The sequence below is a fragment of the Maylandia zebra genome, linkage group LG22 (assembly GCF_041146795.1).
Source record: "Maylandia zebra isolate NMK-2024a linkage group LG22, Mzebra_GT3a, whole genome shotgun sequence".
Taxonomy (NCBI): domain Eukaryota; kingdom Metazoa; phylum Chordata; class Actinopteri; order Cichliformes; family Cichlidae; genus Maylandia; species Maylandia zebra.
The window spans coordinates 35579729-35603571 of record NC_135187.1 but is presented as its reverse complement, the minus strand read 5'-3'; the positions used below and the strand labels follow the sequence as shown (position 1 = coordinate 35603571).

The 23843-nt window shown below is 40.3% G+C and overlaps 1 protein-coding gene across 1 annotated transcript in view; it reads left to right on the top strand.

Annotated features, from left to right (window-relative positions):
- thsd7aa (thrombospondin, type I, domain containing 7Aa) overlaps positions 1-23843 on the top strand; it is a 182518-nt gene that overhangs the window by 72626 nt on the left and 86049 nt on the right. The window contains exons 5-7 of the mRNA XM_024798247.2: positions 8408-8563; positions 11395-11598; positions 17590-17784. Coding sequence (XP_024654015.2) covers positions 8408-8563; positions 11395-11598; positions 17590-17784 — 555 coding nt within the window. The remainder of the gene's footprint in view (positions 1-8407; positions 8564-11394; positions 11599-17589; positions 17785-23843) is intronic.

Sequence of the window (23843 nt, the reverse complement as noted above, 5' to 3'; positions counted from 1 at the left end):
AACACAAGTTTCTAAAGTGAAAGCTGCGCTAAAAGTTGCTAAGCTTTGTGTAGTGAATATGGCAAGACCGAGAGTTTGCATTACCTTAACTTTAGGTTCAAACGAGGACTTGTGTTTTCTCTCCATTAAACTGGAAAAATGGTTAGCCATCCAATGTTTAATAGAGTCCAATCACCTTTGCAAAATCTGTAGTTTAGATACATCTTGGGGCTTAGAAGAGATATACAAGTGGATATAATTTGCATGGCAGTTATTGCCTTCGTATTCCACATCTTCCCGAGCTCCTCTCTCAGTCCTTGGTATTTCTCAAGCTTCTTGTGTTCCCTCTTCCTGATGTTGCTATCACTTGGTATAGCTACAGCTATCGTTATAGGCCTCTTCCTCTGCTTGTCCAGTTTCTTTGCATGTGTGTCCTGCCTGCTAGCATCTTGTACCCTGCTGGTATGTGCTGGAATCTTTCAGGGCATCTTCACACATCCTGCACCTCGAGTCTTGCCTGGTGTGGTAGATGGCAGCCTCTATCGATGTCGCATGCTCCTGTGCTGCCATATGCAGTGCACTGTGTTCAGCTTTGTCAAGCTATTGGTAGGAATTTTGATATGAGTCACTTCTGCTGTCTGCCAGTGGTATATGCCATACAGGGGCCTGTTCTTCCATGACCTCCTTGTCCCACTTCTTCCTTGGGTTTCTGCTGTCTGAGGTATTCACTAAGCACATGATCAGTTGTGGCCATTTTCCTGATGTACTCATAGATGTTTGCTTTTTAATCCTGGACAGTGGTTCTGTCAATCACTAGTCCACAGTCTCCTTCCAACTTGGGGTTGTGGCGTTTCTAGCAGCCTCTTTCGTTGTACATGTACAATAAGTAAAGACAGTAAAGAGCTGTTCTGTTCATGGTTCCCATTTGCCTGTGCGATTCCAAGGTACTTGTATCTGTTCTCAGTGTTTGCCTCAGTTGCCTTCTCCCCTCAGTTCTGATTACCTTCCCTCTCTTTGTTACCATCCCTACTACAATGCTCCTGTCGGAATGAAATTCTGATGTCATTGCTGTAGATCCTAGTAGTGTGGATCAGTAAATCGATGTCTTGGTCACTACAGAGCACTGTTTTTAAAGAAAAAGGGCAGTACGGTGGTGCGGTGGTTAGCACTGTTGCCTCACAGCAAGAAGTTCCTGGGTTTGACTCCACCATTTGGCCGGGGCTTTTCTGTGTGCATGTTCATGTTCGTCTGGGTTTGGTCCGGTTACTCTGGCTTCCCACAGTAGAAAGGCTTGCAATTAGTTAAATAACATGCCTTAATGATTCTAAATTGCCCGTGAATGTGAGTGCGAATGGGTGTCTGTCTCTATGTGTCTGCGACAGAATGGTGATCTGTCCAGGGTCTGTCGCCCTATGACAGCTGGGATAGGCTCCAGCCCTGTTATGGATGTTATAAAACCAATCCTCTTCTTTGTATGCTCCTAACATTTAGGAACATGTTAAAATTAGGAATTTTTGCTTGTCTCATTTTAGTCCTTGTCATTCAAATCAATTACATTGAAACTATTGTCACTTCTTAAGGATTCGATGTGAAATAAGAGCTTTCCTTCCACAGACAACCCCCATCTCTGCCTTTTTGTAAAACTTTCTAACTGAATGCATTTGATGTGTTTTGTTCTTTGATTAAAATAATTATAGAACTTTCATCTGATTTTTAAATTACTGTTATAATCCCAGTCCTAAAAAGTAGAGAGTCCAGAGTGCATTAATAAACCTGATGTTAAGACATCCAAAACTTTGTGACATCATGTTGAATTTATAATAAAGTGTAATTTAAAAATATGCAGAAGTCATTTTCACATGATGGCATGATCTAACAACTCAAAATAGGGCTGTTTAGTTTATCTGGTCTACAAAATTCAGCCCAAATAGTTGATAGGAGTTTCACACTTGATCCTATACAGTTTCATTTGCATGGTTGCAAGGTTGAAACTGGGTTTGGAAAACAACCCCCTGCAGGTACGAGCATTGGACTGAAAGTGTCTTTAAAACCAGCAAAGAACAACTCTGAAACACCTCCATCAAGCCTGGAGAGCAAATCGAAAAAGAAACAGCTTAAAACAAAAATATAGAATTAATAAAACTAAACTTTATTGAAAACCAAAAAAAACACATATTATGATTTAGTATTTCTATTAATTAGATCATGTACTGACCTGAGTATACTGATTAGTGCCAGTTGCACTCAGCCATTCATTAATATTGCTGGAAACATCAATGTACTTTTACAAATGGGATGAGAGGAGGGTCAAAAAAAGAAAGGTGTGGCTCTACAGACACCCTTGTGAACTACAGACACCCATTACACAACATCCTCATGACCAGAGCCAGGGACACAGACGGGAAGAGAAATGTGCTAAACTTGACTTGGCTCAGTCCGGTGTTGCCTCGCCATGCAGGTTAAGACGAGGAGATCAAGAATATTCCAAAATTAACTGGGTTGGACAGAAGTGGGATACTGACAGTCAGTGAAACTGACCCTGAGGGGGAAGTGGATTAGAGTAAATGCAGTTTTGGTTGCTTGAACTAGACCACTGGCCTGGGAATAAAAAGCTTACTTTTAGTTCATTGAATTATGAATTATTTATTTTAAAAGTACCTGTTCTATTTTATTGTGTCTATTAATGTTCTATTAATTTCTTATTTATTTTACTCTTTCTGTGCACTTTGCAACTGTTTCTCTGTCAGAAGCCCTTAATAAATAATTTTTGATTATTAAGGTCCTGATCTGGTTAACTTAAGACATTTCCATCTCCAGGCATATGATTTATCAGAAGACCCTTCGATTCTTCTATTTCACAATGCTTATATAATTTTGTAATTTACACTTTAAAAATGGCAGCAGTAAGGGCTACATTGGAACCTTGCAGTTCGACAGATAACAAGTCACTTAGAACGCAGCATTGTGGAGACAACAGGATGTGGCAAACCAACAGGGAAGATGCTGTAGCTGATCAGTGTCTTGACTGGGCTGCACTGCCAGGTTGCATTTAGGTGTTACATGTGTTTTCGGAATAGTGTATGCATCTAAAATCCCATTTGATACATTTTTATATTGAGTTTTTCCTTCTGTTGTGTGCTTAATTAATATTTTTATAATGCAGAAATTATACATTTGTATTTTTATAAAATATCATCTGCATAAAAAATGGCTTCATGGTCTATGGTGGCTGTTTGAATACATTTTTGATATTTTCATTTTGTCTGATTAAATCCTCTACTGGCTCTATGAAAAATGTAAAGAGCGAAGCAAAGAGAAGACATCCTTATCTAGTAACATTGTGGAGCGTGAGGATAAGATTAAAATGTGAGATTTATTGATAAGTAAAAGTTGTTTACCTTTAATAACATCAGTCTGGTCAGGATGAATTAGAATTGGTATGATTTTGTCTTGTCTAGATGCCTGAGCCTCATTTATAATTTTAATGTCTGTATTGATTTGAGAAAGCAGCTGACAGTCAGAGAGGCTGGCGTAATCTTTATTTGGTTTGGAAAGCAGGGTGATCATTGCTGTGTTCAAACTTGGTGAGACTGGTTTTAAAATCTGAGGTCATTCTTATGAGTAGTGGAGATGGAAATGAGCAGAAATGTTCGTAGAACTTCGCAGTGAAGCCATCAGGTAAAAATACTTTCATGTGTTTTTCTTTCTTTATTCATGTTTTCTCAGTTTGCATACAGTTTTTATTATTGCATTAAAACTTATGTTGTATTAGCAACTCAGTGACTCATTGAATGCTGTAAATTAGTGACTTTATCCATCTTAAGGTTTTGATTGGTTTAGTGGCTCCTCTTTAGAGATTTCTCTCAAAGAAAGAGAGGACCATATTACTGACTGGAATGTCTTAGGCTACGTTCACACTGCAGGCGAAAGCGCATCAAATCCGATTTTTTTTGACCCCCTGCGACCCATCTATCCCATCATGGTCTGACAGTGTGAACGACACAAATCCGATATTTTCAAATCCGATCTGGGTCACTTTCGTATGTGGTGCTGAATCCGATACATATCTGGTGTTTTAGAAAGCGACTGCTGTTTGATGGTCAGGTCGCATTAAATCCGTCTTTTACGTCACCGACACAAGACAGACGCCAATTATCAGCGCCGGAGAAGCGCCCGAGAAGACATTGCGAACACTTCCTGGCCATCCAGTGTAGATGTCAGTGAAACTGTTGGGAAGACAACGTTGGAGAAACGTGAACATTTTATTTGTACTGTATAATCTGTAGATTCTGACAGAAATCTGCAGCTATCCTTTGAAGCACCGCTCCTCTAAAACAGCAACAAGGATCATTATTAGGTTATTTACATTATTATGTAAATAACAAAATAACTTCAAGCAAAAATTGGGAAACGTAAAGTCCGAAGTCTTTATATTAAGGGCCATCTATCAAACAATGCTGTTTGTGCTGGGTCTAAACAGAGCGCGTTGTGTGTGACGCCTTCTTTTGCACATGCGGGCCGCTTTGGGCATTCACACTAGAGCGCGTTTGCTGTCGCATTTTATTTGTAGTGTGAACAAGCAGACAAAAAAATCGGATTTGATCAAAAAATTGGAATTGAGCATTAAGACCTGCAGTGTGAACGTAGCCTCAGAGTCACTTTGTGTATCCTGATCCCACTTAATCCAGCTCCACCTGTCTATTTTGCTTAGCCTAATTTTTTCTGGAATGATTATTAGTATTTTGTTGCCAGAACACCCCAGTAAGACAAAAGAATCTGAAACCTTGCGATATTTTAAGATGGGTAAGTGAGCTCTATTGAGCACATGTTACACTGGTAGCCTCACACACCTCTCAACAGATGCTTAATTAAACTATGCTCTAATATTTGTTCCAAACTCTACCAAAACATTAAAAACAAACAGATTTTGTTGCTGACTAGTAAATTGCTTTTGACCACAGCAGTGATATAATTTCTTAGAGCTACTGTCATTGCAGAACTTGTGATTTTTAATTCGGATCTAATTGGCTGATAATTTAGCTGTTGTAATGTAAGAATTTGCTCTCTAAAGATGATCAGCAAACCCCAGTGGGACTGAGACCTTAATATCTCAGAATACTGAACATTATGATCAATGCAACACCTACAGGGCATGAAACTGTGGCATGCTATATATAATAGCTGTGTAACTCTGATGCAATGAATCCTCATCTGGAAAGGAACTGGCAATAAGGTTATTAGTCAGCTGGTGCATAGCAGCACAGAGCAGTGCCCTCTGGTGTTGGGAAGCACAGCACAAAGAAGAATGAGTCACAAAGAGTCAGAGCTCTGTTGTGCTTTTAACCTTCACTGGTAACGACTTCATCAGTTTCTTCACAAATAGAATTTTAACTGTTAGAAAAAACAATACTCATAACGGTCTCACAGAAATTACATTATGTACAGCTATTTTCAGTGTCATTGATACTGGGAGGTCTCCTTCCAAGTCTAGAGCGGGGCATCACTGAGCTGCTGGACAATCTAAGGTGCAACCTAGCAGTGTTGGGGTGGACCAAAAGATAATATCCCAGAAGGGTTTAGGTCAGAAGAGCATGGTGGCCTGTCAATGGTATTAATTCCTTATCCTCCAGGAACTGCCTGCATAGAGGCATTTGAGGTATTGTCATGCACCAGGAGGAATCTAGAACTGACTCCACTGGTGGAGCTCTGAGATTGCCCATCCTGTTCTTCCTTGCACAGAGAATCTCCTCCATGCTCTTGAGACTGTGCTGGCAGACATGGAGGGGCTGAACTTCCTGTGCAACCTTTGTAGAGTCCATGTATTGCCTGTGTCAGTATTGCCAAAAAAAAAAGAAGGAAAAAATAGAATAGAATAGAATAGAATAGAATAGCCATGTTATTGCACACGTACAGCAAAATTGTGGATTCACCTCACAAACTGTGGATGGAATACAAATATAAATAGCTGAACAGCAAGAATAAATTTCAGAGAAGAGTAGTATGTACAACAAGTGGAATACATACATCAGGAAGACGTCTATCCCAGGAGCCTATCCCAGCTAATAGGGCGAGAGGCAGGTCGCCGATCTGTAGCAGGGCCAACACAGACAACCCACATTCACACCTATGAACCTCTTTCTAAAAAAAATATTAATGTAGGGCAGATGAACATCCATTGATATCAGGTAACTATAAAAGATATATGGCAGAGTAACTTTGTAATTAAGATGAATTTAGTAGACACAATTACGATATCAGCCAATAAATGAGTGTAGGTAGATTTCTTCTACATATTCGTATGCATCAGACAAGTGGACTGGACTGGTTCTTATACAGCGCTTTTCTACTCTTCTGAGCACTCAAAGCGCCTTACACAACTTGTGCATTCACCCATTCGCACATTTTTCTAGGTGCTTTCTAGGTAACATTCACACACACTCATACTCCGATGGATACATCAGAGAGCAATTTGGGGTTAGTATCTTGCTCAAGGATATTTGGCATGCAGACTGGAGGAAGCCAGGAATTGAACCACCAGCCTTCCAATCAGTAGATGACCCGCTCTACCACCTGAGCTACAGCCACCCCAACAAGTCAATATGCAACTCAAATGCTGCTGATTAATGCAATGGTTCAAATAAGTAAAAAGAAAACTGGGGCACCATCGGGAAAGGGGTCGGTGTTCAAGCCCCTTCCACCCCCACCCTCTGCACGTGTCTGGACAAATGTATGACAGACACACACATCATCGAAAACTAAACACATTTTCTATATAAATTCAGTTAATTTTGGTTAGTTTTGTGAAAGCTCATTCTAGTTTTAGTTAGTTTTCCTTTTTTTTTTTTTTTTTTTTACAAAGTCTCTTTTTTTTTTTTCTACATCCATCATCCATCCAACAAAAATGCTTTTTTACTTCTAGTGTTTGTTATTTGGTTAGTTTTTGTTAACGATAACAACCTTGCATTGGACTAGGTCTAAGTAGAGTCCTTCTGTGAGTGGCCTGATCCAGGAGCAGGTGGAAGGGGGGATTTGAAGGAGGCCCAGTTTGGTGATGAGGATGTTTGGGATTGTGTTGCTGAACGCTAAGCTGTAGTCCACGGAGAGCATCCTCATCTCAAGATGGCTCAGTGCTCTGTGAAGGGTGATAGTAATGGCATCCTCTGTGGACTGATTTGCTTGTTCAGCAAACTGGTGGGGGTTGAACGAGGAGGGAGGCAGGCAGTCTCTGGTGTGCTGAGAAACACTTCATGACTACAGACATGAGAGCTATAGGTCTGTAGTCACTGAGGCTGTCTATTCCAGTATTTGGGGGATGGGAATGATGGTGCAGGCCCTCAGACAAGTAGGAACAGTGGCACGAGTCAGGGAGAGGTTGGACAGCCTGATGATGAAAACCCATGTCAGTGATCTCCTCCTGTAAAACAGGTGTAATCAGGAGGAATACGATTAGAAATGAGTATATCAGAGGTAAAGTTCAAACTGAGCAGTTTGGAGACAAAGAGAGGCAAAGATGGAATATCTTGGAATGAGAACAAAAAGATCGAAGAGGGAAAATTGTAGATTTACACAAGATGAGGAGGTTCGCCTTGACCTATTTCCAAACAGCTGCAGATTGCAAACTTAAAAAATCTTTTTGTTGATGTTGAATAACTGTTGAATGGCAGTCTATAAATCACATCAATAACTTAAGCCAGCCTAGATCTCAGCTTGAAGTACTTTTTGAACTTTCTAGCAAGAAAGAAAATTAGATGTGACAGGAGTGACTCAAACGGACAAACTCTTGCTCTGGGGCCCAGCTCTGTTTCACTCACCCAGAGCATCACAGGGCAGTGGTGGTTGTAACACTATGAGAAAGAAAATGACTGCTTTCTATCTTACCCGCTATTCCCAAAATATTAACAATAGAACCACCAGTAGTCCATGATAAAGTGACTGGATTGCTCATCCGCCAGCTTTTGCCACATTAGCACTCAAGGGCATGTCGTCTACTGCCTACCAAGCAACGCTATTAAAGGACACACCTTTGGCTAAGCAATTTGTATGTGCATGAGTTCTGCTGTGACACAACTATGATGACTCATCAGCCTGACGACCTTGCAGACAGCCATCTGCAGCTGATGGAGCAGAGGTCAACTGACAATCAGGACTCACTATGCCGTCTGTCATGTGTTGTAGAAGTCACATGACTGTGGGTATATGCGAAAATACATGGATTATCACCCTCAGCACCACTTACTGAACAGATAGCTGAGTACTTTCTAATCACTTTACAAGGCTTTGAGTGCTCAGGTAGAGTAGAAAAGCCTTATATAAGAACTATATAAGTCCATTTACCATTTTAATGAGCTTTTTTGTTTTTAAACTATGTCTTAAAGCCTTTTTGGCATAGATTAACACTGTGTCTTTGTGCTTGTCTGTGTCTCTATAGCACTGCGGCCAGTGGACAGTAAGCTTTGTCTGGGTATTCCTCCAAACACCACCCAACTCTGCCACATAAGCTGTCCTGTTGATTGTGAGGTATCTTCGTGGCGCACGTGGGGACCCTGCACGTATGAAAATTGTCAAGACCAGGTAGCCAAGAAAGGTAAGAGATACTGTTAGGGTTACAATAGTATATTGTGTCATAAAGTGACTAATCAAAGGAGTTCTGTAGGGTTTACTTTCCTGAAATCTCCCTTTAAAAATTGCATACCCCTTCATCTGCCCTACGGTTGTTATTGTGCCCCAATAAAACAAATAAGCCAACAAAATTTGCAGTGCATTGACTTTTACCCAGATTTACAATGTACAAAACATTCTACCTTCATATTCTGTAGTATTTTACTGTGTTTTTGATTGTGTATTGCAAATGTTAAACTTGATGTTGACAATAAAGTCAAAATCAATTACAGAAGCCATACAGTTGGAATGGGTCTCTGACTGCTGTCGTGGGGATGTTAGTCCATCAGTAGAGTTGACACAGTCACTGCTTCATCTCTAGTTATCCCTGGAACAGCAGTGTCCACCATGACTCTGCCTTAATGAAGAACATCAAATTAAAAGGATGACTAGAAATTGTTGAAATGGATCCTTCTGGCTTTATTTACTTTTATCGTGTGTCACTGTCAGTCCATTCCCTCCCTTGAGATACTTTGTCAGACCTTTTTTGCAGCTGTCGTCCTGAGTATAACCTGTGCACTTCAGAAATTATCTGGCAACTTCAATTTGCAGTCAAGTCATCAATAAACATTAGTGAGTTGGTTTCACATGTCCATGCCATGTGGTAATTTTTGAATCATGAGGCGTTCCTTTCCTTATCTTTGCTTTTCTCTTCCTTCTTGTGATTCAATTTAATCTTGTTTTCATATGTTTTTATTTTTGTTTGGTTTGTTTGTTTTCAGAACTATTTTTTTCAGAACTGTTTTCTCTTAACATCTAATCTTGTGTTCCTGTTGTTGGGTTTTACCAGGGGTGCGAAATTTTACTGTAAAGCCAATGATTTTCCTTCATGAAGGCATTTCATTCAGAAAGGTGTGTCTTGATTGTAGATTTGAAAAATGACCTCATTAAGAGTGTTCTTAACCAAGGAAAGTATTTTGTGATCAGCCACTTTATTCGTCTCCTGTGTCCTTCCAATGTCACTGAGCTGGATAAAGAATACATCAAATTGCTGACTTGGCCACTCCTAAAGTATTTTCTATCTCTCTCATAGGTTTATTTCAATTTTTCATGAATGACTTGCATCAAGATCTCTTTGGACCTCATGTTGACATTTCCAGTGAACAGCCACTAAATAGTTCAACACTTGAATTGAACTTCAGGTCATTTGTGACTGACTAAATGACTGAATAAAGAAACTGCTTTTCAGTCAGTTTTGAATGTTGGACGTCTGAAAATATGGGACTATGTATAAAAGTGCATCTAAGGAATTTTGTTAAACCTTTTAAAACTGAAAGTCTTCACTGCACACACATCTTTTCCCAGTAAAATCTACCGGGGTACAGTACAGTGTCAAAACAGTAAAAAAAAGTGTCAGATTTATATCAAAGTAAGTGTTCAACAGCAAACTGAGCACTTGTTTTCTATGTCACATTTCACTTTCTGAATTCCACAAGAGGGAGGTTGCCATCATGTTTTACTATATAGACAGCCTATGACATCCTTGACCAAGTCCCAAGCTATGTATCCTCAATTTATGCAGTCAGCAGTGTTCAAGAATAAGACATGTGACCTGGATAAAACTGCAGTGCTATCATCTTAATTAATGTTAATTAGCCACAGCTGACTGAATTTAGTAGATGACAGTTGCCTTTTCAAAATGTGAAATGGTTTTAGGACACAATGAATAATGCAAAATTAAAAATAAACAGAGCCAAAATCTTCATGTCAAAACAAAGATTCATAACCTATCACATAGCCTTCACTCCTGCCTTTCAGTTATTGCATCCATGATACACTCTGCAGATAGCAAGTCAGTGATGACTGAGAGTATAGCATTCAGTCCTCATCTTCGTTTATACAACCCTAATCCCCACCTCAACTCTTGCCGATCAAACAATTTCCCAAATTAATTTTTCTCTTCAGGCATTAGTCATGTGCAACATATAACAGACAATCAATGCAGGACTACATAAACTGCAAGTGTGCAAAAATTGCAAAAGAAACAGAACAATACAGGCACAAGACAGCGCAGACACAAACATGCAATAGAAAAGCGCAACAATGACAGTAGGTTGTGCAGAAAGTAACTTGATATATGAAGGTGTGTGTGTGTGTGTTAGTCCAGTGTGTTCAGGAGTCTGGCGGCTTGGGCGAAGAAACTGTTTCGCGGTCTGGCAGTGAGCGCCTGGTACCTGCCAGAAGGCAGCAGATTGAAGCTTGTGTGTGAGGGGTTTTCCACAATGCTGGTGGCTTTGTGGAAGTAGCGGGTGTGATGGATATATGCATTGCATTATTCATCATGCAAAGTTCTTTGAATCTTTGTTAATTTAACTCCTAATCCATCCAATTTTATTTATAAAACACTTTAAAATACCAGGCACAGGACAAAAGTGCCGTACAGAGAATAGGTCAAAAACAATAGAATAACAGAAAACAGCAAATATAAATAAATAAAACACACAATACATAAAAATTAAAACAGCCCTATATTAAAAAAAACAAGATAAAACCGCATAGAATCAACTAAAAACAACGAAAATAAAACTAAAAATCTCTAAAGGGAGACCGTTCCACAGTTTTGGAGCTGCTCCAGCAAAAGCATGATCTCAGTCACTTGTGCTACATGTAACAATGGACTGTTAAAAGCAATATTTCAATAAAAAACATCTGGTGAAAAAATATGCTACAGTTGTACACAAGCTTACACACAGGGGTAGCCATGGTTTATTAGTTTGAGATCATGTAGCTCATTAGATTTCTGTTGTTCCCCCAAAGGCTTTAAATTGAGGAAGAGGAGAATCATCAATGAACCAACAGGTGGGACAGGAAACTGCCCCCACCTGGTGGAGGCCATACCATGTGAAGACCCGAGCTGCTACGACTGGCTGGTGGTTAAACTGGAGGACTGTATCCCAGATAATGAGGAGAAGTGTGGACCAGGAATCCAGATCCCTCAGGTCCAGTGTGTCAATAGTGACGGTGAGTATATGTGAACATATTTATCCTAGTCCGAGGTTTAGGAGTAGCTGGTCTCTGAAGTGCTTGGAGATTGCCTTTAAGTTTTGGTTCCAAGCAAAAGCTACTGTGGTGTTTTGACACTTTCCATAAATTGTCTATCACTCTGCTAGCAAAACATCCCCAGGGTACTATCTTCATACTGTAGAAAACTCAAAACACTGATGATTTTCTGTAGTCAGGTCTCTCTGAGTAGACAGAAGATAATGTTTACAGAAGGTGTAATTCACACAGAGTCACGTGATAATTATGCTTAAAATTGTCTACTTTAAAAATACTTTATGTAATTTTGGCACACTATATGCCATCACCACAGAAACAGTGCCAGTGGAAAGTCAGGGGCATTTCTCCACTGTCACTGAGTTTTCCTGTTGCCCTCTGTGCAGGTATGGATGACAGGTGACCTGCGGTCCCACTCGCACTGGCTTTATCACACAGTTGTCTTTCAGTTGGCACTGACATTTCACACTAGGCATGTCACACAGATAGAAGCACAATAAGGAGTAAGATGTGAGCATGAGTGAATTTTATCTTGATAATGGAAAATTGGACAGTGGCTTATAAATTTGTTGATAGACATCCACTCATCATGATGCACGTGCCTTTAAAGCTGCTGTGAAAGCTCGCCTAAGGGTGGGTGATAATGTGTTATGTACATCATACTTTAGGAGGCTGTGTGGCACCTGTGCTGGGATGTTTCTTACACCTTTTAGGATGATTATTTATTTCTAAGTAGTCCATCGATGATTTTATCGTAGTCTGCCGTCCCATTCACATCTCTGTGTGTTTTTCACAATCAAAAGATAGCATCATTTTAGAAATGCATATGTTTAAAGTAAAAGTCTCAGTGGTTTAGAATTGTTTGGCAATGAGACACACTACATCGATGATGTAAATGAATCATTTTTTTAGGTTGTAGTCAGTGTGATGTAGGTCAGTCTTTTCACTTTGACTGATGCAGAGATTCTTGTCCTCTATCCTGGTTAATCTCAATATGCTCCTTGCCCAACACTGTATTTACTGTATTTAATGTAGATTTCCCTATTGTTTGTGCTGTTATGACCAATTTCATCATGTTCTAGTGTGAGTGAATAGCTACTTTGCCTCAGGGATTTTCCTCTCACTTACACAGACATAAGGATTCAATGATTCAAGGAGCTTTCTTGTCATTTGCATCACATGTTTACATGAGGTGAACAAAATTATGTACACACGGTCCCGGAGCGAAAAGAAAAAAGAAAGAGAATAACGAAGAAACAGAATTATTTTTTCAAAAGTAATAAATAAATAGTTTGGGGGGGGGTTAAGAAAACAGAATAACAAGTAATAAAATAATACGATAAATAGAGTGCAACAACCTGAGTACCAGTATGGAGTTTGGATATAGAATGTAGGTATAACTACTTTAGCAGCAAAAGGCCTTGATGACCAGCAGTGATAAAGTGATGGTGTCAGTAAGTGTCAGTAGTGGTTAAGGTGCTGCAATATCAGTTTTTCTCCATTTATGCATTGAGAAGTCTCACAGCTTCTGGAATTAAGCTGCTTCTCAGTCTGGTAGTTTTGCAGTTTTGCATTTTATGCTCGTCAGCTTCTTGCCTGAGGAGGCAGAATCTTGGGATTCTGAGTTTGTGGTCTATTGTTGTTGTAGTCGAACTGTGTCATGGTCCTGGGTTGTTAGACCCAGTGTTTTGTGTTTATTATCGGTGGCATCTTATGTTTCGGGTTAATTCTTGTTTTCTTAGTTCTTCGGGTTTTGGTTCTGGTGTTTAGTGTTTTATTGTTCCTACCTGTGTTCTTCTCCCCTGTGCTCTGTTCATGTCCCGGAGTTTGTGGTGCAAAACAGTTTGTGAGTTTCCTGTTTTACTTTGAAGGTCTGTGTCTCGTTATGCCATTAGTTTCAGCTGTCTCCACCCCTGCGTGTCATTTCCTCATTACCTGGTGTGTATTTATAGTGTGTGTTTGCCTCTGTTTGTCCTTGCACCGTCTGTGTAACTTGGTGAATATCTGTGTCTCTCTGCGCTTCATTCTCCACTCCTCATCCCCTATGTCACCTCCTTATGTTTTTTCCTGCATGTTGTTCTGTGAGTTATGGTTTCGGGTTTTGTTTGTTACTAGTTAAATACAAAATGCTGTTTCTAAAAGAAGGTGTTTATTATTAAGGGGATGACATGACCCTGTGTGAAAAAGGGATTGCCCCTAAATCTAATTTCATTACCTGGGCCCATGTCCTGTATGTTTTAGGTTTGACAGTGTTTTTAGTAGATAAAGGTGAATGGCTTAAACATGAATTGAGCTCTGGTTTGGGGAAGGCCTCGGAGGGGACTGATAGCAGCTCCTACAGATAAGAACCAGAAGGGGTGTGTTTGTAGGCATGGTCCCGAACCTGAAATACAGATATTTTATCTCCAAAACTGGTTTGGCCACCCTTAGCAGCAACAACTCCAGTCAAGATTTGCAATAACTGGCAATGAATCTTTTACAGCGCTGTGGATGAATTCTGTCCCACTCGTCTTTGCAGAATTGGTGTAATTCAGCCATGTTGGAGGGTTGAGCATGAATCGCTCATCCCAGAGCATCTCAGTCAGATTCAGGTCAGGACTTTGACTAAGTCACTCCTGAGTCTTCATTTTGTTTTTCTTTAGCCATTCAGAGGTGGACTTGCAGGTGTGTTTTGGATCAGAACCCAAGTGTGCTTCAGCTTGTAGTCACAAACACATGGCTGGACATTCTCTTTCCATAGACAGTAGAAGTTATGGTTCCATTACCACAGAAAGTGTACCAGGCAGTGAAACAGCCTCAGACCATCACATTATCACCACCATATTTTACTGTTGGTATGATGCTCCGTTTCTGAAATGCTGTGTTGCTTTTACACCAGATGTAACGGGACACGAACCTTTCAAAAAGTTTGACTTTTGTCTCATCAGTCCAAAGAGTATTTTCCCAAAAGACTTAGGGATTGTCAAGATCTTTTCTAGCAAAACTGAGACGAGCCTTTTTGTTCTTTTTACTCAGCAGTGTTTTTCGTCTTGGAACTCGCCATGCAGGCTGTTGATGCCCAGTCTCTTTCTTATGGTGGAGTTATGAACACTGACCTTAACTGAGGCAAGTGAGGCTTGCAGTCCTTTGGATGTTGTTCTGTGGTCTTTTGTGACCTCTTGAATGAGTCATCGCTACTCTCTTGGGCTAAATTTGATCGGCCGGCAATTCCAGGGAAAGTTCGCCACTTTTGCCATGACTCTCCTCTGTGGTTCTCTGGAGTCTTACAGCTTTAGAACATAGCATTACAATCTTTTAAACACACACATAGAGAAAGAGATAGTATAAACAGAGCAAGTTGCTGTAGAACAAAACAAATTTAAAAGTCAAAACTGTAGAATTAAAAGGTGGATGGACAAGCAGAAGAAGAAGGCCTTCGTGTCCTGCACAGCCAATACTGGCTAACTCTGGAGGCTGAGGCTGGGGCCTGACCGCCCTCAGCCTTGAAACTGGAATGGATGTAGTGTGCTTAGTCTCTGCTCATGTTCAATCTCTAGTGGATAGGGAATCACTCTCTGGCTTGGGCCCAGTGTTGGCTTATCCAGGCAGCCCTTGTCCTAGCCATAGGAATTGGGTGCGGTCCCGATGTTGACTGATCCAGGTGGAAAGACTGATGATGTGCTGGGTGGTGACTGCTGCTGTTGCAGTGTCAAGGCATTTGTGCCGAGCTGCTGCAGCGACAAGGCTTGGGTGTAGGACTGCCAGTGCTGCAACAATGACGATGGGCATCGACAAGGCCCACACTTCCACTTTAAGGACAGCACAGTCTCAGGCAGGTAGCTAGCAATCGCTGTGACAAGTGGGTGGCTTGCTGCCTGTGTGCTAAACCCACCAACTCTAATTATAGGTGAGGAGTGGTGATGTGCACCAGGCAGTTGGGAGACATGGCGTACCCCACCACCACACTTTCCATTGGGGGACTTATGGTCAGGCGAGTCCCTCCGCAGAAACACTCATGCTATGAGATGAACTATTTGCCGCTCGTAAAATTCCTTGTCTGCTCGGTCCTTTATCTGGTTGTGTTATTCTGTTATGGCAGGGGTCCCCAATCCCAGTCCACGAGGGCCGGTGTCCCTGCAGGTCTTATGTGCACCCCTGATTATACACAGGCTGGAGATGAACCAGGGGAGGGAGAGGTGATGAGCTGTATGCCTCCTTGGTGTTGGCATACAATAAGTCCAATGTTTTATTGTCTCTGGTGTGGCAGGTGACGTACTGGGTGAAGGTGGGGAGAGTGGACGACAGGGAGATGTGATTTAAGCCTCCAGAGAGCAGGAAAAGGGCCTAAGGGTGCTGTGTTTGGAGTCTGCTGGTTACAGTGTGCAGGACCTCACAGGCTGCTGCAGCGTTAGCAGAGGGCGGGGCATGCACAGCTATCATAATGACGTGTGGAAACTCTTGCGGTAGATAGTACGATCTCATGCTAACCGCTAGCAGCTTAATAATAATAAATCATAATAATACATTTTATTTGGTCACCTTACAAAGAACAAAATTAATAAAAGGAGCAATAGTCATAAAATATATAAAATAAGTTAAAATGGCAAAACAGAGCTTGACAACAGATAAAATCAGCATTAAAGCGAATAAGCCAGTTTAAACAGATGTGTTTTGAGCTGTGTCTTAAATATGGAAAGGGAGTCAATATTTCTTATGGCTGGAGGAAGAGAGTTCCAGAGCCGAGGAGCAGAGCGACTGAAAGCTCTGTTCCCCATAGCAACAAGGCGTGAGGATGGAACAGTAAGATGAATAGCAGATGATGATCTGAGAGGGCGGGAAACAGTGAGCAGGTCACACAAATATGAAGGAGCAGATTTATGGATACACAAGTAAGATTTTAAAATTTATCCTGGCTTCTACGGGCAACCAGTGAAGCTGCTGAAGAACTGGGGTAATATGAGCTCTTAACGGAGTGCAAGTTATGACTTGAGCTGCAGAATTTTGAAGAAGTTGGAGTTTATGAAGGGACCTTTTAGGGAGACCAAATAGGAGGTCAGCTTAGCATCTCTTTGATAGATAAATGCCCAGCGTTACACCATCTATCGTTCACAAACACAGCCAGGCCCCCTCCTCTCTTCATACCACTCTCCGTTGTTCTGTTGGATCAGATGGAATGTTTACGTGTGAGTCCGGAGTTAGCGCGGTTAGTCACGACTCTGTGAAGCACATCACGCTGCACTCCCTGTAGCTCCTCTGATGTCGGGTTAGAGCCGGCAGTTCATCCACTTTATTGGGGAGAGATCTCACTTTCCCCATAATACCCGATGGAATCACTGGCCGGTACCTCCTAACCTTACTGCGATGCTTGATCCCCGCCCGAGTGCCGCGTCTCTTCCTCCTCACCTCGCGGGGGATGTTGGCTCGCTCGGCGGTAGGCAGAACAGTGGAGACCCCGAGGGCTAACACCTCCACGCACTCACAGATGCCGTAAAAAATATGATAAAAAACACAATTGTCCATAAAATTCGGAGGTCGAATGTGGAGTAGTACAGTCCACAATATAAAAACAAGAACACGAAACAACAAAGAAAGAGAAAAAAGGACTCGGTCAGGCCGGAGCTACTAATACTGGCTGCCAGCTCGGAGTGGCGCCAGAAATTATCTATTGTTGCTGTTTATTTCAGTTTTTTAATTTAAGGCAATAAAACTGTGATGCAAAAGAATTTACAATGTTGGTCATTAGTTACATTAGTTACCACATTAGAAAGTGCAATTTTCCCTTTAGTCATTTTGGCAGTCCCACCAAGAAAAGCAACATTTCACACTCACAGCCTTTATTTTAAAGTGACTTTTTGAAGGAAATTTGATGTTGCTTTCTTAGCCCTGTTTAATTTAATGAATGTTATTATTATCTTTTAACTTTATAACACATTTTAAATTTGGCACAGTACCTTAATTCTCTTTGTATTCACCCAGGTGAACATGTGGATCGACAACTCTGCCAGGATGCCATCCTTCCTATGCCATTTATCTGCGAGGTGCCTTGCCCTAAGGACTGTGCCTTGAGCCCCTGGAGCTCCTGGTCTCTCTGCTCCCACACCTGCTCTGGAAAGAACACAGAGGGCAAACAGACCAGAACTCGTTCCATCCTCGCCTATAATGCAGGAGAAGGTAGGAACTGTATAAGGAGAGCAAAGCAGCATTGCAGCACTCATGAAGTTACAGTATAGGTAAAGGTAATTCTATTAAAAATGAATATGTGCCTCTCACCTGAGCTCCTCTGTGTACGCTGGGTCTTTCAGCAATGACATCAGCATATTTAATCAATGCAAATGTTTAACTTAATAGTACAGAAGTCCAATTTACACCTTTAAGAATACAGGGGTAGGTTGAAATTGGATGCTTAATAATAAGTCTTATTTTTACAGCATGTTTTTCATTTTCCATTAAGGACAAGAGAAAGCAATGTGAAATTTAACATTTGAACATAATTGAACGACATTTGAAAACGTTTAACCAAATCAACTTTAAACATAATCTAAATGTCAATCTAAATATCGCATCAAGTGAAAATCTTGATGGAGGCTTTTATTTTCAACATCAAGGATTATTGATGTAAAGTTGTAAAGGGTTATTCAGCAAATTTATTCACATATGCTTTTACCATTGTTTCTACAATAAGTTGTCTTATGGCACATATGCTTTGTGATCATAAATTTCTCAAGTATTCAGATCCATCATGTTTTGGGTTTATCAAGACTACGTATTCTGCCCACAACATCAGCAACAAGTCCAAGTTAAACTTGCAAACCACGTCTTTGTACAGACTGTATACACATAAAGTGCTCACTTACCTAGCATTATCATTATCATTATAATTAGCACATACACACTATGTGTATATACACATACAGTGATGAAATATTGCGCAAATGTCATAGACGTACACATCTTTTGAAAACTATAAACCAGATTAAGGTGCAGTTTGTTTCGTTAAAGTGACTGTATTTTAAATTTGTGTCTTTGCACGTACTTCCGTTTGGATAACAATTTTTCATTGACCATTAATCATCCCAAATCTCAGCTGCATGTCACTGGATATGGATGACATATGCATGGGCCAGATGCTGACTGGTTGACAAGTGGGTCAGAATAGGGAACGAAGCAACTGTGGAGTTTACCAGGAACAGAAGAAGAGAGAAAAAATACAGCATGAAAACCACGGATCACTTTTCATTGTTTTAAACACTCAGTTTTGTTGGTTAGCCCACTACCTTCCATCATATTCTGGGCACCTTCTGCTGGCTTTGTCTTGGCCGGTGATTGTTTTCAGACCCCTCCAGAATGTCCTTGCATTATTCCCTTAAGCCACTCCTCCAATTTTCTCTTGTAGGTGTCACTTCCTTTCTCTTTGTCTAGCACATTCACTGTTTTTGGCAGCTTGGGGATGGCCTGCCTGCCTCCATAGAGCCGTATTGCCACAGTGAGGCAGTGTTCAAAATATTTGGTACAGCGAGTCTGTGGGCCACTCTTTCGTGTGCTGCTGTTGGCCCATCGCCAGCTGCAGATAAGAGCGTTATAACTTACAAAGACCTGAAGTGAAAAAGAGTGTTAAAAACAATGAAAGTATCAACTGTCACTTCCTTCACTTTCCTTATTGCTGCCCACCTGTCAACCAGTCAGCATCTTCCAAGATGAAAATCTGACCCGAGGTGGCATTCCAGTAGAAATTCCTTCCTTTTGCCAGTCTCCTTTGCTTTTTGAGTCCAGAACGAATTAATTCACCCACTTCTCTGAGAAGCACAACACAGCAAAATCTCCAGTGTTAAATTAACACTAGAGAATGTCTATATTGGTCCACACCTCTGAGTGTTAAATACAACACTGTTGAGTGTTAAAAATGGCTAACACTGAGCAGTGCTGATTTTCTAACACTGGAAAATAACTCAAAATGTTAGAAATATTCCAGTGTTAGAAAATCAGCACTGCTCAGTGTTAGCCATTGTTAATCTTCAAAACTGACTAGGTTACTTTTAAACATATAACACTGTCAAAAGTGTTAATTTTACACTCAACAGTGTTGTATTTAACACTCAGAGGAGTGGACCCATATAGACACTCTCCAGTGTTAATTTAACACTGGAGATTTTGCTGTGACGATGCGAAATACGTCTTGTGCGGACTGGTTAATGTTGTTAGCTCTTCCATCTTATCGGACAGAGATCTTAGATTTCTCGTAATGACATATGATATGGAAGGTTTTCCCAAGACTTCACTCTAGCTCTGCAGCCTGTCTTTCTTCTCCTTACTTTCATGTGGAGCTCCAGAATATAAAACAGTAGTTACTGTGTCAATGGAGCCATTGCTGAATGGCTCCTTCCATAATCAGATTTGGGTAAGTGGAAATATAGCAAGTAAGCTACTGAAGCTTAAATGTTTTAATACATCAACTGCTGGAGATAAAAGGTTTTTAAGAATTCTCCTCAACCTCTGATGCTTGATATGGAAGGACCACATCAGTGCTGATCAGTTCAGCACTGGAGCACCAGATGTTAAAGTATGGTTCAGGATTCAGTTTAGGGATTTTGCAGCCTGCAGATGCAGCCTCTGCGAAGATTGAATCTGCAGTGTACCGTATTTCCTTTTTACAATGTGTTCCTCCACTACATGCTTCACTCTGATGGACTGAGATCACGTGTATTGCTGGAGCGATCTGAACTTCACCAAGTGATTTAAGTGGTACTTTCTGGGAGTCAACTCTAACACGGGATTTAGTGGGGTGGGTCTCAGTTAAATCAGGTAGTAACTTGGCTGTGGAAGGCAAAAGATTTGTGGATGACTCACTGATTTGGGCCATAATGTCCTTGAGAACATAATCCCTGCCAATTACCTTAGCTAGGTTTTTAAGTTTAGGGAGGATGGAATGGGTACTACTATATCAACTGCCTGTCTATGCAGTTTAGAGGTTTGCTCATCTACTAATATGATCCTATTAGTGGAGCGAAACCTTTTAAGAAAATCTGTAATTTCTCCCACTTTCTTATCATCTATAGCAATACCATTGATCATCACAGCATTAGAGATTTTAAATGGAGAGTTGTTGTTTTTTTTTCAACAATATCCAACTTTTCTTGAGACTAATCTTCATCAGAGGGTGCAGTTTAGAACTGTAACAAATGTAACTCCCCCAGACCCTTTATTTGGTTACAAAACTTTGGACCTGTGTTTAGCTTTGTTTAGGTGATAAAGCGTGTGAGATTGCAGGGAAATAGCTTGAGGCTATGTGTTTTAAACACTCACTTTGTCTGACAATACAGGAGTACAATGAACAAAAGGTTGCAGTTACTATGTTAGCAGAAAATGAAATCCACAGAGAAGTCTGACATGAATAATAGACTGCACCAACGATAAGTAGGGACGAATAAACAGACATCAGCCTTTGGCCATTTTGGATGATGAACCAAGAGAGAGCAACTTAAGTGTGTTTTAATCTCATGATTCATATAATACTGATTTTTAGGCTAATAGTTGGGCTAACACACTAGTGATGTGTCGGTCGCGAACGAAACGGCTCTTAGAGCCGGGTCTTTGACGTGAACGACGCGAAACAGCTCCTTATCGCTAGCTGTGTTTTTTTCCCCCCTTCTCTCACCCTCTCCCTCACTTTTTTTCTGCATGCCAGCCTTGTGCTTTGCGCTGGGAAGATGGGGGAGGGGCGGTAGTTAGATTTGCACAGGAACAGAGCGGGGAGGGAGTATGGGCAGAAATATGTGCCATCAGAAACTGAATTTGAATAAGTTAAATTTGAATTTGAATTGCTCAGATTGAATCTGAATTGTAACTTGAATAAATGCTTTTGAAAACTGAATTTGAATTAGTCTAATTTGAAATTGAATTTATGGTTTGAAAATGATCATTACTAAATTGAAATTGAATTTTATATTTTGAAAATGAATTGATTTGCTTTGAAACTGCATTTTATCCTTTAAAAATTCAGCTCTCGAATAATTTCAGTGTCACTTCTCACCATTCAGTTTCAGTTCTAACATAGTAATGGAGCAGTATGTTTAAAAAAAAAAAAAAAAAATCTAATTAAGCATGCACTCAGTACCCTAAGAATTATTATGGTAGTTAAACACAGTGGTAGTTGTATATCATATTATATCATATATATATCATATTATATCACTTCAAACAGAGATGATCCAGTAATGCTGCACTAATGAATTAGACTAACTATTCACTTTAGCTAAAGTTATTAAGTTAGCTAAAGAGTTGGGATGCTGTGTAAGACATAAATAAAGCTAAAATACAAAGGTTTGGGCACCGTTTTGCATGTTTCCCTACTGTAGGGGTCTCTGCAAGCATACAGAGGGGGTACTCTGAGAGGGTACAAGATGACAACTTTGGAATTCTACTAGAAACAGTCGATCATATTTGTTTGTCAAAGCTGAATTCAGGGCAAACTACGCTAAATTAGCGTTTTTAGCTAGCAGCTACAATAAGCATAAAAGTTACCGTACGGCTATCATTAGTTAACATGACGCTTGTTCTTATACATGTAATACATTTATTACCAACCTGAGAGTTTATCCGCTGGTCATTCGACATGACGAATGACTTCTGAAGTCTTAATTCAGCTCAAGACGCTGTAGATTCCCGTCGGTAACACTTTCGGTCCGCTAGTAAAATGTAGTTCTATTAATCTGCGCTTGAACCGGAACCGGATGTAAGTTCCAAAAAACTGGATTTTGGAACTGAAATTGAATTGTAGAACTGAAACTGAATGGTGAGAAGTGAAACTGAAATTATTCGAGAGCTGAATTTTTAAAGGATAAAATGCAGTTTCAAAGCAAATCAATTCATTTTCAAAATATAAAATTCAATTTCAATTTAGTGATGATCATTTTCAAACCATAAATTCAATTTCAAATTAGACTAATTCAAATTCAGTTTTCAAAATCATTTATTCAAGTTACAATTCAGATTCAACCTGAGCGATTCAAATTCAAATTTAACTTATTCAAATTCAGTTTCTGATGGCACAGATTTCTGCCCATAAGGGAGAGACAGAGAAAGAGAGCCAGGGACAACAACGTCACATTAGAAAGGTATAGTAATCATGCACAACTATTTTCAGTTGCAGATGATAAAGGATTCAGAAAGTTTATTCATGCAGGCCCATATGACAGAGAATATGCATGTTCTTTTTGTTTTCATATTTTAATTTATATTTAATTGTGTTGTGATTTGCAGTGTTTTGTGTTGTTTCACTTTAAATGTGTTTCAAAGGAAAAAGCTGAAAATTTAAATAGTTAAAAGTTGAACCGTGAATAGTTGGTTTTTGTATTATATGATTTATTTATTACATTTTATGTGGAGTGAATAAATAAAAGTATATTTACGGTGGCCCCTAGAGACAAAGCATGTACAAACTCCAAAGCACGTAAAAACTGCAAAACACGTAAAAACTCCAAAACACGTAAAAACTCAGAAGCACATAAAAACTCAAAACACGTACAAAATACAACAGAAGTGCTCTAGGATGCTAGGTGCAGTGTTGAGCTTTGTTACCTAGTGGCTACACAAGCCAGGAAGTACCAACGACCGGATTTGGTGTGTGGTAGTAACAGGTAAATGAACATTTTTTTAAATTATTTGAATATAACAATCAGAATACTTTATTCATCCCGAGGGAAATTAGGGTTACAGCAGGCAGCACGCTAATGGCGCATGCGCACTTACAAAGGAACCTTCTGACCAACTTTACACAAACATCACATTGGGCAGACATGTCAGAAAGGTAGGCTGATAGGAAAAAACAACGAAAATACACTACATGAGGTAAGAGGAGGAGAAAAAAAACTCCACTCAGACTGAGCTCCTAGTGGGAGAACAGTTTGATAACAGAAAAAACACCTCAGCACAAAAGCACATGACTATCAATACACCATAGAAACACAAGACAAGCAACAGGGGCGGGTAAAGGGTAAGAGAGAGCCGGTGTAGACAGCGCATCCAGTCCTGCAGCATCTGTGCTGGTCCAGTTGACTGCTATCTTCCCCGGTAGGGCACAAGCATCGAAGGCGTTGGAAAGGGAGGGGGGATGAGTGAGTGCTTATCAGTGTAAGTGTGTGTGTCCATAGTTTAGCTGAGACAGTGTCCTTCGGCCTATCAGGCTAAGTAAACAGTCCTCCAGCCAATCCAGGTGTCCTTGCATGGGATGGGAA